At 38.4% G+C, this 15,887-nt stretch overlaps 1 protein-coding gene across 3 annotated transcripts in view; it reads right to left on the bottom strand.

Moving 5' to 3' along the window:
* Positions 1-15,887, bottom strand: part of BTBD8 (BTB domain containing 8) — a 79,229-nt gene that overhangs the window by 46,466 nt on the left and 16,876 nt on the right. For 2 of the 3 annotated variants that reach the window (XM_058538507.1, XM_058538508.1), the window contains one exon: positions 8,116-8,233. The exons of the other annotated variant lie outside the window; for it this stretch is intronic. In XM_058538507.1, the coding sequence (XP_058394490.1) occupies positions 8,116-8,233 (118 nt within the window). The remainder of the gene's footprint in view (positions 1-8,115; positions 8,234-15,887) is intronic. 3 annotated transcript variants of the gene reach the window in all.

The raw sequence follows: 15,887 nt of genomic DNA, 5'->3' as shown, positions 1-15,887 counted from the left end.
GAATGCAAATGAAAACCACAGTGTGATAACACTACACACCTTCTAGAGTGGCAAAAATTTAAAAGACTGACAATGGCAAGTGGTGGTGAAGATGTGGAACAACTGAAACTCTTCATAGCATGTAGGTGGGAGTATAAAATGACACAACTTCTTTGGAGAAATGTTTGTCAATTTCATAAAAAGTTAACATCCACTCACCACATGACCCAGCAATTCCACTCCTAGGTATTTACTCAGAGAAATTAAAATATATATTCACAAAAAGACTTGCGCACAAATGTTCATACCAGCTTTATCAATAACAGCTAAACACTGGAAAGAAACCAATATGTCTATCAACAGGAGAATGGATAAACAAATTGTGGTATATCCATACAATGCGATACTACTCAGCAATAAAAATTGAAGGAAATAGTGAAATACATAATATCCAAGGATAAAGTTCAAAAACATTATGCTGAGCAAAAGAAGTCAGACACAATAATATGTCCGAATTCATTTATATGAAATTCTAGGACAGGTAAAATAACCTATAATTTAGCAAACAATAAAAAACCCAAAACCCAATTAAAAAATGGGCAAAAGATATGTACAGAAAACTCACCAAAGAAGATATAAACATGGTAAATAAGCATATGAAATTAAGTTTTTGCCTAGGGCCAAGGAGAGGGGAGGTACTGATGGCAAATGGGCACAAGGGAACTTTTTGATGAAAATTCTCTATAACTGGATTGTGGTGGGAGTTACACAAGTTTATACATTAGTCAAAACTCATCAAATTGGACTTGGTGTGCATTTGATTGATATGAATTCTAACCCAATAAATTTAACTGTGAAAAAAGGATGAAAAGAACACTTAATAAAGAAAATAACAGGCCAAGATGATTTCCCCAGTGAATTCAAACAAATATTTAAGGAAGATATAAAAAATCGATCTCACTCAAACAAATAATAAATAAAATAGAAAAAAAAAGAAATACTTCCCAACCACATTTTATGAAGTCAACATAACCTTGAGACCTAAACCTGACAAGGACATTACAAAAAAAAAAGGAAAATCACAGGCCAACACTCTCATGAATATAGATGCAAAAATCTTAAGCAAAATATTAGCAAACTGTATCCAGCAATAAATAGAGTGAATAAACATCACAACCAAGTTGAAATTATTCCAGGAACGCAGGATTGCTTTAACATTTCAACATCAAGCTATATAATTTAGCACATTAACAAAATAAAGGAAAGAAATCATGTGATCATCAAAATAGATGCAGAAAAGCATTTAACAAAATTCAACACTCATTTACAGAATCAATCAAAATCCCAGAAAGCTATTTTGTAGGTATTGACAAAGTGATTCTAAAATGTATACAGAAAGTCAAAGCACCTAAAATAGCCAATGTGATACTGAATAAGACCCATGGCCCCAGCTGCAGCACTCTGAATCTACACCACATTGGTCCCAAGACCAGTGACTGAGCACATCAGGGATCCTAACGCAGGCTGATTCCTGGGAGAAAGGGCCTTTTTTTTTTAATAGTTTTATTTATTTATTTATTTATTTTCCCCCAAAGCCCCAACAGATAGTTGTATGTCATAGCTGCACATCCTTCTAGTTGCTGTACGTGGGACGCGGCCTCAGCATGGCCGGAGAAGTGGTGCGTCGGGGTGCTCCCGGGATCCGAACCCAGGCCGCCAGCAGCGGAGCGAGTGCACTTAACCAAGCCACGGGGCCGGCCCAAAAGGGCCTTTTCTGATGGGTGACTTTGGACTCAGAACTTTCCAACAGCCTGCCGAACGTTCCTCAGAACTGCACTGCAGTCTAAGATGCTTCTACCCAAGCTTCCTTCCTTCCCTTTCTCCTTCATTCAGGGTCAGATCAACATCGCAGGTTAACAGCTCTCCCAGTCATCTCCGGATTCCTTCCCATGTTCTCACACGCACTTATCCTGTAAATTTCTTGCAAGTCTAATCCTTTCTTCGTGTCTGCTTCTCGGAAACCTTGAACTAACACAGCATGTGAGCCATTTCCATCTAAGTAACATTAAAAGCATCTGAGGCTTAAACAATTACCCTGACCTTAAGTCAGAAACTTAGAAAACATTCCTATTTAATTAAGAAACAAGCCTCAGTTTAAAAAATAATGCTGTAGCTAGCATGGTGTATTAAAAATCTTTGCCAAATTTTTCACTTTCTAACATGCCAAAAACTATTTTCTCTTTTTGATTAAATTTAATCTCAACTGACAAGGCTGCTTCTGGCTCTGTCGAGATGCCCTAATTTTTCCCTTGCTCTTGCTTTAAGTACATTGCTATTCAATACTTCCTGATGGAGGCTGAACTAGATTCACTACTCCAGGCAGAATAATGACCTGGATTACTCAGAGAAGCTTTAAAGAAGGAATTTTTTTTACTGGGGCTATTTTTTTAAGTACTCTTGCTCCAAGAATATCTTTTTTTCCTTTTAGTTCCACATAACGGAATACGGGTTAAACCCAGAGCACCGAATCCAAACTTTTTGGAGCTGTCCCTATGACCCACTCCACTTCTTTGCAAATATCTTAAAGAACATAAACATCAAAAAAAGAAAGTTAGCTTTCTCTTGAGACGTCCATTGACTACAGCTCTTATAGGATTAGCCTTTCCTAAGTTAAAAAATGATTTGTAAAGTGTAGTGAATGCCCTATTAGCCAACACAATTAAGACTGATAGTCATTTGGTTAATCAAAAAAACCAGGAGAGAATTTTAAAAATGATTTGCACATATATCATAATCATTTTATTCTAACTTAAAAAATAAATATGCATTCATTCACTAGTCTTACACCAATCTTTTTTAATATGGGTTTGCTAATTGGAGCCTCATATTTCTTGCAGTAACTATACCCATATACACTGTCTATGATTTCTAGTTCAAACTTCTCTCAAGTGAAGAAAGAAATTTAAAACTTTTGTGAAGTATAGAATCATCTTAAATTTTTATAATTTTCCCTCAAACTTTTATATTGTTTCATCTATACTGAACTCAATAGCAATTTTTAAAGTGCCTCTTTCTTATTAAATCTTTCCAAAGCATTCACTTTAGTTTTCACCAGAACACTACCTCTCTTCATATTTCATGTATCATTGGTTTATATGATATTTCATTGTTATGCCATCAAAATAATAAATTCAAATGGCATTAAACAGGTTTGGGAACAAGCCCAAGTGACTCTTGGGAGACACAAACCCAATGACAGGAATGGAAATGTGTAGGTATACTAGAGAAGGCCTCCTAGCCTTGCGAGTTCTGCCCACATGTCAGTATGTTCTATAGATAACCTCTGTCTGAAGAGTAGGTTTAGTCAAGTTTAGTTAAGGAGCTTCTATATAGCAGGTTTGTTTCGTTTCAGGTGCCCAGGGCCTTTTCCTTTGGTTCCCCATTGCAACCTCTCTCAAAGGCCTGTGGTACCAAGAAATTTCACCTCTTTTCCCTCTGTTGTTCCTACATCTAATTTATCATTATTTTAAACCTCTCAAGTGGACAGGGTTGACCATTTATCACTAATAAAGTAAGTAACATTAAAATGTTAGTAACTCACTTTATTGCATGGTAATTTGGGATTTTATTATAATTATTTCATTAAAGCTTACTGGCAATCCTAGTAAGGCAGGGAACAGTAAACTTTTTCTGCAAAGGGCCAGATAGTAAACATCAGATATAAATATATTAGGCTTTGCAGGTCCCTGCCACATGTTCTTCTTTGCTTTTTGTTGTTTTATACAAAAAGAGGCCACTGACCAGATTTGGGCCATATTTTGCCAACCTCTGCTATAAGACAAAGTAGAATAGGTAACAACTTCCCTCCTTCCCAGATATCTAAAACATATTTGCAGCAACTGACATTTACTGAAGGCTTACAATGTGCCAGGTATTGTGCTAAGTGCTTTTTGTGCATTATCTGATTCAATCCTCACAGCCATCGTATGCTATAATTACTATTACTATTCCTTTCACAGATAAAGAAATTGAGACTTGGAGAGAATAAGTAACTTCCCAAAAATTAAATGGTGGAATCAGAATCTACACCCAGAAAGACTGACTTCTGAATTACTAACCTATATGCTTCTGAAAAAGCTTCCAGCTGATGTACCCCAGAACATAGAGCTAATTAGTGGTACGGCACAGACTAGAACATTGACCGCCTGACTCAGTACCAATTTACTAAATATTCAGAGAAATCTACATTTTAAAGGGGGATTTGACAGCATTTTAACGCAATGAATGAATGTCTAATGGTATAATATTAGGCACTGGAAACACAGGTATTTTGGAAGGGATATCAGATCTTGAGTGTCACAAAGCTAAAATTAGGAATCACTGCCCTGCTTTTTCAATAAAGCAGCACAAGAGAATCTTAATTATGGAACACTGAAGTACACCAAATAAATTATTTAAAAAATATAACAGATTTGGTTTCTCTCAGAAAACATTAAAATAATAAATAACACTATAAAACGGGAGATAAGCAATGAAGTGGGTCAGGTAGGTACTTGGGGGTAGGCTGAAGATGACAGAAGGAAATACAAGCAGAGAGAAATGTGCAATTTACAGATGGTATTCATCTGGTGATTGAGAGCAATTCAGGCAGGAAAGCAATGTTACAGAGGTCCACAACAAGGGGTAATGTGTGGTAGTATCCTAGGAAGCAATACTCAGAAAAGTAGTAACATAAATAACAAATGGGCCCCATGAACTCGGAGTCCTCCTTTTATTATAACCTCCCTCCCCCGCCAAAATAGCAAGAGTTCTTTTTATTTCTCCTTTGAGCAGAAGTATTAGAGACAAACAAGGACGAACGATGTGGAAGGGATGGAGAAGTTATGCTTTGGAGATGGAAAGGCCTGTCTAGAGGCTGAAGAGTGTAGTAAAGGTGACTTTCCTTGGAGGCCTGTTGCTATCCCACCCTTCCTCGGATTGGGGGACAATACAAGCGATTCAAACCACGTTTCTCTGCTTGCCCCACATAAGTAAAGGGTATATAGGCTGCTGCTCCCATCTACACAAAAGCTTACATCAAAGGCCTATCACTTAGACAATGACATCAAACACTCACATAGTACTTACTGTGTGCCAGGTACTGTTCAAAGTGCTTAAATGCAATAAGTAATTTAATCCTCACAATCATGCTATGAGAATGGTACATTTATAATCTCCCATCTTTGATGAGGACACTAAAGTACAGAATGGTTAAATGACTTGCCCAAATTCATGGTGGAGCTGGAATTGAAACCTAGGCAGACAGGCTCCACACACAGTCCACACACTCTTAACCACTCAGTCATAAATGACTTCTTTGGCTTAGTTGTGCTACCAAGGGATTAGCATCAGACTGTCTTACAGCATATAAAAGGCTCCAGGTATGGGGCTGGGGATCAAGGTAAAGACTGGACAGAGCAACTAGCAACTGGAGACATAATGTTGGAAGAACTAGGGTATCAGAGATGTTTCTGAGGAAGGAATTTGAACATGAAAGACAGTGACTCAATAAAAGAAGAAATTACCTCATTATCATACCAATTTGAACATATTAAACTAGCAAACGAACTATTCTAAAATTTGAGACCTAACTTGAATGTAATTCTGATCATAAATCCTGGTCTTTGTATTTGCATTAATTGTTCAATATGTGAGTACACATAATTGAAAAATTAAAGCAGCCATTTTACAAATGGATTTTTAGCCATACCACTAGAACACATGCTGACAGTGGTCAGCTAAAACAAGAATTCAGAAAGTTCTGATGTTGGGCTTTAGACTACATTACATGAATTACTGACATAATATTCCTTGAGCCTAATAATAAAATTAATATGTATTAAACAGAGAGATGTTGGAGTTTGGACTAGGAAGGCAATCTTGGGATTTAGAATTTGCCACTGTAACTTACATAATGGCACTAACAACAAAGCAGGAAAACTTAAGCCAGATCTTTTCAAAACAAATCCTCAGGAAATTGCCTTTCTAGTTAATATAAATTTATTTTTTATTGCTAGGTGGACAAAATAAACGAGAAATGCGAGCAAGAGCTGCCTGGAATACAAACCTAATATTCTAGACCCAGCTCCTAAAACATAGTCCAATGTCAGGCAGCACACAGAGAGAGGACAAATACAGATACCATTTGAGGACATATTACAAATGGTCACAGGGTCCTGCTTTCCCTGTATGACAACAATAGCCTTAGGACTCTATAAATAGAACTTCGGTAGGATGCCCACATGGTTTCAAGAAAAACCTGGACACAAAATAAAATTAAGTTAAATTAATTTTAAAAATAAAATTGTGTTGCTCCCTCCCCAAAAGAAAGAAAGACACACACACACACTATGATTTGGGAAATATATATCCATGACATGGAAAATACCTTGATAAATATCTATTACTCTCTGAATTTTACTATACATAATGCAGAATTCATGAAAACTAGGAAAATGTGTATATGTCTGTACATATATTTAAAAAATTTATGTTCCCACTGTTACTGCCCAATGTGGGGCCTTCTGCTCGCCGCAAGACATGCCAATAGTCAAGAGGCAAGGTAAGGTGGTAGGAGAAAATGGACTTTTAATTACAGCTTGCTAGCAAGAGGGAAGATGGCCGACTCATGTCCAAAAGAACCATCTTAAGGGGGCATGAAATCTTACAGCAGTTATATAGGCCACAGTGTTATTAGGGAGGGGGTTAGGAATGTTGACCTTCTGGTGTTATAGACTGGGAGTGCCACACCAGATCTTTCAATTTTCACTGATGATGGCTATCAGCATAGATTCTCTGTTCAGGGGTCATCACATTCCTAAGGAACTCAAAAAGCAAAGTTATCATCTTATCGCAGCTGGGAGGTACATGCACAAGCAGGGGTTGTAAAATCTACAGAACAGTTAGATCTCCTGGAGGGTGCATACCCAGCTGGGTTAGTTTGTCAGAGCTCATTCAAAGTTACAATAGAGTTTTTCTTTTCTACGATATGGCTTCCCTTATGTCAACCTTGTCTTGAGCCGGTATCACCACAGAGAAAAGTTCAAATTCTTAATGGTAAATTGTCTGACTGAAACTGCCAATCCTAGACTTTAGCGACGTACTGCTGTCAATTAACTGGCAAACCAGTATGATTTCTGAGAGCACAAACACTACTGTTTGGCTTGGTGGATTCCTGTAATCTAAACCCACTGCTAATTTTCTTAAAGGCTGTGTACCCTTGAACCTAGAAGACTGCTTCTTGCTACTGCAAATAGTCTGGTTCTTCCGCTTCAGGAGCACCAAAGTAACTTATCAACATTCTATTTGAAACACAAAGAGAGGCAGGGAGGAGTACTGTCTGGGTTCCTCAGTTTTCCAGTTCTGATTCTAGTCCATTGTGAGGCCCAGCTATACTTCTTTCCCTTGAGTTCCAACAGAAAATGTGTTATTTCTTATTTAAATTTTTTCTTCTTTTAAGCAGATTTTAGTTTCTTGGAAAAAAGAGCCTGACCAAAACAAGCAGCAGGCTTTAATTTGAAATCTAAATGCCTGGGATCTAAACAACCCAATTCTAAAGCAGAATAATGGTTTTTAAAAAGTACATTGAAATATTAAACCTCCTAATCAATGCTATTCATGAGAATCATCTATTTTGAATCAAAGACTTGGAGCCAAAACGCATTCAGAGAAAATACATGTCATTCATGTAGAAATAATCATTCTCAATACTATAATGCCTGTGAAATTAAAAACTGCATTTAATTACATTTTCTGTGACAGTGGCTTTCAAACCTATTTTAGGCAACAGAATATTTTCTTCTAATGAAATCTTAGGTTAAAGCCCATTGCAAAGCATAGATGAGAGGGCAGCTGCTCTGGTTGAAGTATGTGCGCATGTCCAGGTAGGGGCATGTGTGCGTGTGTGAACCTGCAGGCAGAAAACCCTGCCTGATGGCAAACCTCTTCCCTTGTCAGAGACCCCCTGCAGCATCACCGTGGAACCCCTGTAGCCTATGTGAATCAGAGCTTGAAAACCACTGTGCTAGAAAGAGACAGCCACCATTTTACACTCTACTGTCACAACCAAGACATCAAATCAATCACATGCCTATTTACCTGTGAGCTTTAAAACTTTTTCCATCAACATAAATATCAATATCTGGGCAACAATGTCTCAGGTAAAGTTTCAATAAATCTTCTCCTAATTCAGATGCAGGATCCAAGTCATAATTATCTTTAAAAGAGAAAAACAAGACTAAAAAATAGTTTCTTTAATATTATAAATATCCAAAAATTTTGTGTTCTAATATTAGCAAAAGGTTTTTCCACATAGTTATCTAGATTAGCTACTGAGAGAGAGCAATAGTGACTGGAATATTTAACTGGTAAATTCAAAATAAAACAAAATTTTAAGATCATCTATACTTTTTGCTTTGAAATATATATTTCCAGTTATACTTAAAAATTGAATATAGATACACATTTAAATATAGGTAATATTATCATGAAATTATACACCAAAAGTGAAGCTATTTTATGAATATCTGACACAGAAAGTTACAAAATTTTGCAATTTTGATATTCTTTTTCACTACTTAATGCCTTCCTGTTCCTGTTCATGGATTTATGGCTAGAATGATCTGTGAACCAACACAAATTCAACTGAAATCAACAGGATTTATAGAACACTTACTATGAGTTTAGTACTATGCACAGTATGGAGAAGTATAGAAAATAAATATTTTAAAAACTATCTCTACTTCAAAAGATTCACCATTAAGGTAGTGGGAATTGAAATATAAAAACATGTACATACAAAAAAGAAAAATACTACACTGTATATCATAGCTTGTCATTCCGGACACTTTAGTCAGTATGTAACTGCAGGGCCTCCAGGACCAGTTCAACACACCCCATCTTATCAAGAGAGTGATTAAGAACTGACCCCATCTTATCAAGAGAGTGATTAAGAACTGCCTTTCAGAAAATTTGCAAAGTCATGTAGCCATAGCATGCGCAGAAGAAGAAATCTTGACCTGAAATGACTGCAGAACCAAAGATTCTCCTCCCCATGGAACCAAAGGACTGGACATGACCAGAACTTAAAAGTCAGACTCTGATCAGAAGCGAGGAATCCCTCATTCAGGAAGATCCAGTGTTAAAATGCCTTCCCCACCTCATCATAAATGCTTAGAATCCTATCATAAAAGTTTAGAACCTCATCATAAAGTTTAGAACCCTGTCATAAATGTTTAGAACCTTACCATAAATGCTTGAAGCCCATCAATCAAAACCTGTCCCACCAGAGTTTCCGTGTGCCAGCTGGTTCTCCTTAACCTCTTAAACTTTGCCCCAAATCCTGAATCGGGCACATGCCCCCTGTTTCCCTGCAGATCAATCTCGCAGAATAAAGCTGATCTCTTTTCCCAAAGGCTGATGCTGTAATTAATTGGTTTGTTTATGCACATCGGGCAAGAAAACCCAATTTTGCACAGTAACAAGTACATCTGGTGAGAATCAGACACTGGGCACAGAGTCCCACTGACCAAATTTACAAATTTATATATTTACAAACCAGAATGCCAATATTGGCACTACTATCAAAAGGGATCCAGAGTCCAGCCACTACTCAATATCTCCACTGATACCACTCTGTTCCAAGCCACCATCAACTCTCACCTGGATTTCTGCAATAATTTCCTAACAGGTCTTCCACTCTTGACTCCCATAGTCTATTTTTAACAAGGATTCAGAGGCATGTTTTTAAAATGTAATTCAGATCATGGCCAATCCCAGTTCAAAACCACATGGCTTTCTCCATTTCTTTTAGAGTAAAAGCCGAAGTCTTACAATGGCTTCCCAGGCGCCACAACATCCGGCTCCTCACTACCTCTCTGACTTCACTGCCTACTCTTCTGCTTATTTCTACACTGAACTCTTTCGCATTCCTCCAAATGGCAGGTTATGTTCCCATCTTAGGATATCTGCACTGCCATTCTGTCTGTCTTGAACACTCTTCTCCCAGATATCCACTTGGCTAACTCCCTTACTGTCTTCAAATCTTTGTTTAATCATCACCTTTTCAATGAGGCTGACCCTGACCACTCATCTAAAATTGCAATTCCCATCACTAGCACTCCCAATCCCCCTTTCTCTGTCCTATTTTTTCTACAGCATGTCACCTTCTAACTTCTTTTCTATGTTTATTATCTCCACCCCTACTTTACCTTCTCTAACTAGAATATAAGTCCAAAGGTGCTGGAAGTCAATTTTAGTCTTTGAAGTATTCCTCAGATCTAGAACAGTGTCTGATACATCCTAGATCCTCACTAAATATTTATTGAATAAATTAATGTATCAAATACTATATAATAAAGATTTTTGAAGGGAAAGCATAAAACTCCAACCCGAATTAGGCAGGAGAAGAGGGGAGATCCTACTACTTTTAGATATTCCTATAGAAGACTTAAAGCACATAAATTAATGGGAGATACCCAGCAGAAATAATCTTCATTTTGATGATTAAAAGATCAGAGTCTAATCTTTGACACAAAGGGAAAATCTAGAAACTTTTCAAAAGAAAACCAAGTTAATTTGATAGATGATGACTTGCTGGGCAGAGTATCTCAACTCCCATTTATGTATTCAAATTGCCTACTGAACTTGAATATATCACAGTGTGGTATAATAAAAATATATATTTGGTCTTTGTCCCCAAGTTCCTGGAACAGAGCTCCTAAAACTCTTGGAATTCCCTAAGTTAAAGGAGTATTTTTTTTTTTTTTGGTATTCATAACAAGCCTCTTTCAACCACACCTGCATTTATGCTAATATGGTGACTCAGGGCGGGGCCCCTAGACAGCTTCATGATGGCGGCTGGCCACCAGAAAGACGTAACATGTGATTAGAGTGGGAACTTTCAGCCCCATTTCCCAACCTTCTGGGAGGGAAGTGGGGACTGGAGACTGAGTTATAAAAACTCTTGAGCAATGAGATCCAGGAAGCCATTGGTTGATGAACACACTGATGTGCTGGGAGGGTAGTGCACCCTGAGAGAGCACAGACATTCCTTCTGTGTACTGCCTCTTCCCCCCATACCTCACCCTATGCATCTTTTCCACTTGGCTGTTCCTGAGTTTTGTATCTTTTATAATAAACTGGTAAATGTAAGTTAAATGTTTTCGTGAGTTCTGTGAGTTGTTCTAGCAAATTATTGACTCTTGGAGAGGGGTGGTCATGGGAACTCCCAAATTTGTAGTCACTGGGCACAAGTGTGGGTACTACAGGGGAGCAGAATATGTCAACTCAAAGCATGCCACTCTGGCATAAAGATTATTTTGAGCTAAAGGGAACTGAGAACCAGCAGATGCAGGAAAAGCTCTCTACCTCCCCCCAACTGCCTAAAAATAAAGTAATAAATTTCTCCTTTTGTTAAAAAACTTACATTTATAAAGGAAACTTCCATTTGTAAAGATATCTCCTTACCAGGAAGAAACTACTCTTATCATATGACATATCTCTTATCACTAGATTGTCATCTGAATAACAAGACAACTTTTACTTGCCATATGTTTTCTCCCCTCACCTTCCCATAACTTGCCTCCACCAACCAGCAGCCCAAACCCCTTTCCTTTGTTTAGTCAGAGATGGCATACAAGCCTCAATCACCTGGCCACCCTCCTTGAGTCCCATGTCTTTGTGAGACTCCCAGAGCAAAAGTAGGTAATGAAAACCTTTTTTTCCCCTCTTGTTAATCTATTATTTAAGTTTAATTCTTAGGCCAGCCACAGAACCTAAGAGGATAGAAGGAACTTTTTACTCTTGTTGAAATAAATTTCTATGCCGAAGAAGGAGCCACTGCTGCCTGGGGTGCCACATCAGCAAACCAAACTTTTGTGTTCCTGTAAATGCTCCACTTGACCAGAAACAGTGTACCCAGTCAGCCAATCCCCAACTGCCAAGCCAACTCGGGGCTCCGTACTTATTTCCTTGTTCCTTGGTCCTTTTAAATAAGGTCAGATATGCAACCCCAGCCAATCATGCCCTATTTCCAAGTTGCCCCTTCTAGCGCTCTATAAAACTCGCTCTTGCCCAAAATCCCCAGGGAAGCGTGCTCTACTGCTTGTGAGGTGCTGTAATTCCCCAATCCATGGATTGTTTTCCTTTGAATAAAGGACATCAAACTCATTACTAAATTGTTTTAGTTTTGTCATTTGACATTCCCCTGTAGTAGCCTAGACACCCCATTTGCAGCTAGCATCCAAAGGGGGGATAATCTTGTGGGACTAAGCCCTTAACCTGTGGGGTCTGTGCTAACTCTGGATAGTTGGTGTGAGAACTGAATTGTTGGATACCCAGTTGGTGTGGAGAACTGGTTGGCATGTAGAAAAAAACCACTTGTGGTGTCAGGAAAAAGCAGCAACACAATCATAGAAACTTAATGTTCCTCAACCTGAAGTCATTATTCCAGTCTACCATAAACTTGCTTTGCTTATACTCCATAAGCCTAAAAACAGTACCACCCAAACTCCTTAAAACGGTTTATGAGTAAGGTGACCACATGTCTTGGTTTGCCTGGGACAGTCCCTGTTAATGCCTGTTGCTGCAGAATAATTACAAATAGCAATAATAATTTTTCACCTTTCACTCTCTCAAGGGTCCCAGTTTGTATAATAAAATATAAGGTTATTCTTTATATAAGGCTCTTCATGATCTGCCTTCTACTTACATTTCCAGGCTCATCTCTTACTATGAACATTCCTGTCTCCTACGCCACTCCACTCCCACAACAAACCATTTCCGGTTTTCCGAATTTGCTACATGCCTGGCTCTCTCTGCCTCCAGACACGTTGTTTCCTTTGTCTGGAATACTTCTCTTCTAAACTCTTTTTGCCTGGTTAACGCTGCTTTTTCTTCGAGATTCAATTCAGACATCGCTCCCTCCATGTAGCTTTCTCTGGAAGCCTGAGTCCAGGTAACATGTCCCCTATTTGTGTCCTCATAACACTTTGTACATAACCTACCTGATTATATCTCCTACTAGACTGCAGGACAGGAACACTATCTGTTTTGTTCACTCTTAAATCTTCAAAACCTAGCACAAAGTCGATACCCAATTAAATAATGTGATGAATAATTAGAATGGCTTTCCAGAAACAAATAGCAAGTACAAAAGCACAGAAGTGACAAAATACAGTTCTCGGGGTTGGGGGGTGGGAGGAATGACACCAAGTAATTTGGTAAGACTAGAGTTTTGGGGCGTATTGGTGAGTTGTGAGGAGAGGAGGCAGCAGAGTTCTAGGCAGGAGCCAGTTCATGAAATCCCCTTATACCAGGAGAAAGAATTTGAAACTTATATTAAGACTAAGGGAGACTACTGAAGAATTTTAATAACTGGAGTGCCATGACAGACTTGCAATGAACATTGTTCCATACAATATAAATGGAGAGTGGCACAACGAGAGGCCTGGTGACTAGTTGGGGTGCAAATTCTCCAGGAAAATAGCAAAGTCCTGAAATAAAGAAATGGCAGGAGGATAAAGAGAAGTATTTAAGAATATTTAGGAGATAAATCAACAGACATGGTCACGAATCGAATGAAGGGTAAAGAGAGCAACTAAGTAGAAAGATGGTGATATAATTCACATTGATAGAGTATTTAAAAAAGAGAGCAGGTTGCCAGAGGTGGGTAATTAGGTGAGTTTGAGACAACGTAAATTTTGAGATATTTAAGGTATATTTAGACAGATATGTCTAGTAAGTGGTTGGATATGAAGCTCAAAAAAAATTGGAGAATATCATTATTTAAGGAGCAGAAAGATGATGTGCCAGTGAAGGAGACTGAGGAGTAGCCAAGAAAGAAAATAAAGAGAGCACAGTGTCATAGAAGACGGAGGAAGTTTCAAGGAGGGCGACAACGACGGTATGAAAGACTGCAAAGAAGTTAATAAGATGTGGACCACAAGTGTCTGTTAAACTAGTAAACATGGCGGTTTCCCATGGAGTAATGGAGAAAGTAGTTAAAAGGCAGGGGGGTGAGGGGTAAACGAGCTCTTTTCACTTATACTCATAACTTGTTTGGCCACTTTATTGGGTTGCTGTGGGGCCATGGCAGAGCTCTAGACTAGAGGCAGGAAAAATGGGTATCAAATACGAGCTCTGCCAACTGCTCTGTGTGGCCTTAGGAAAGTCCCTTATACTCTCTGAGTCTTGGAATCCTCATCTATAAAATCAGTCTGTAACCACTTACTTCTTACGGTTCTTTGAGACTGAATGAGATAAAATATATGAATGGATCTACCTCAAAGCCTAGAATAGATAGACATTCATTCATTCATTCACCATAACTAGATATAGTAAATGTATATAAAAGGAATCTGAGCTTAAATCAGTTTTTTCTCATTATTATTGTTGTTGCACTAAACATCACTAGTAAAATCCTTTAGTTAACAGATACTTTCAAATACATTCAATTCTGCTATAACACTTGTTTTGAAAACATGAGTTTGATCCAACACAATTGATATATTAGAGAACAATTTGAGCATAACATGAGTTCTTCATTCGCTTAGGTGCAAGTACATCCACGAGAAACCCGAGGTCAATGCAGAAAACTGCACCCAGCTGAACTGAGCCATGTAATAATACACAAAACACACATAAACACCTAAAACATCCACCAAATATCTCAGTTCACACCCATCCATATCTAGTGTTACAAATTCCATCTGATTTCAGATAATCAACTGTTGAGAGAACATTTTCTATGAATATTTTTGTGTTTCTGTGTGATCTGGCCTTTCTGAACAGAGCACTGGCAAATTTGGATAAAGGATGATTAAACAGCGAACATGCCTTGGAAACTAGAGATAATGTGATGCTCCAGAAAGTTTTAGAGACTTTCCTCTCCCCTGAACCATTTCCTTACACTCCAGGGTAGTAAAGCTACCTTTCCCTCCCGTCCCCAGAGAAGATTTATTTACCTTCCAAAGTAAAGGTCTCTCTTTCTTTTTGTGCTGAGGAGAATAGGAAGATCTGCCAGCAGCCTATAAAAGTCTCCTAAGTTTGGTGTTCCTCTCCTGTGGTGCAGGGTAACACCCTCACCACATAGCCTCATGGAGATAGGGGGTTGGGAATTGGTGCTAAGATGCTCTGTGAGTAATAAACAGCCTGTTCTCCCATCCAGAGACCTCGAGTTTCCTGTTAGAATATTTACTACATCTAAATCCAAACCCTTAACATCCTCCTTCCACCAATTCACAATAATTCACAAGCTGCAACCCTCTGACACCCAGTACCACAAACAAACTAAAGGTCTTTTTCAAAGTCAAATATCGTATTTATTGTAGTCTTTATGTATTTCTGAATCATTTAACGTGTAAAACTATGCTACCATTTTTCTTAGGTTCCTATCTTTTTAAAATGTGTCACAACAAAATTTTCAGTAATTTTTTGTGTCATGACAAAATATAACGGTGATTTTTTGTGTCACATGGTGTTTTTTAAGGAATGCATATATTGGGTTATAACAGAACTGACTCTATAGTCTGCTAAAGATTTTTTTTGTGTGTGTGAGGAAGATCAGCCCTGAGCTAACATCCGTGCTAATCCTCCTCTTTTTGCTGAGGAAGACTGGCTCTGAGCTAACATCTATTGCCAATCCTCCTCCTTTTTTTCCCCAAAGCCCCAGTAGATAGTTGTATGTCATAGTTGCACATCCTTCTAGTTGGTGTATGTGGGACGCGGCCTCAGCATGGCCGGAGAAGCGGTGCGTTGGTGCGCGCCTGGGATCTGAACCCGGGCCGCCAGTAGTGGAGGGCGTGCACTTAACTGCTAAGCCACAGGGGCGGCCTTGCTAAAGCTTTTATTGGAGTAGATTAGAATAAGGA

Source organism: Diceros bicornis, chromosome 4 (assembly GCF_020826845.1).
Source record: "Diceros bicornis minor isolate mBicDic1 chromosome 4, mDicBic1.mat.cur, whole genome shotgun sequence".
In the NCBI taxonomy this organism is placed as follows: Eukaryota; Metazoa; Chordata; class Mammalia; order Perissodactyla; family Rhinocerotidae; genus Diceros; species Diceros bicornis.
Note: the sequence above shows the minus strand (reverse complement) of the source record. Positions and strands in the feature narration are given on the sequence as shown.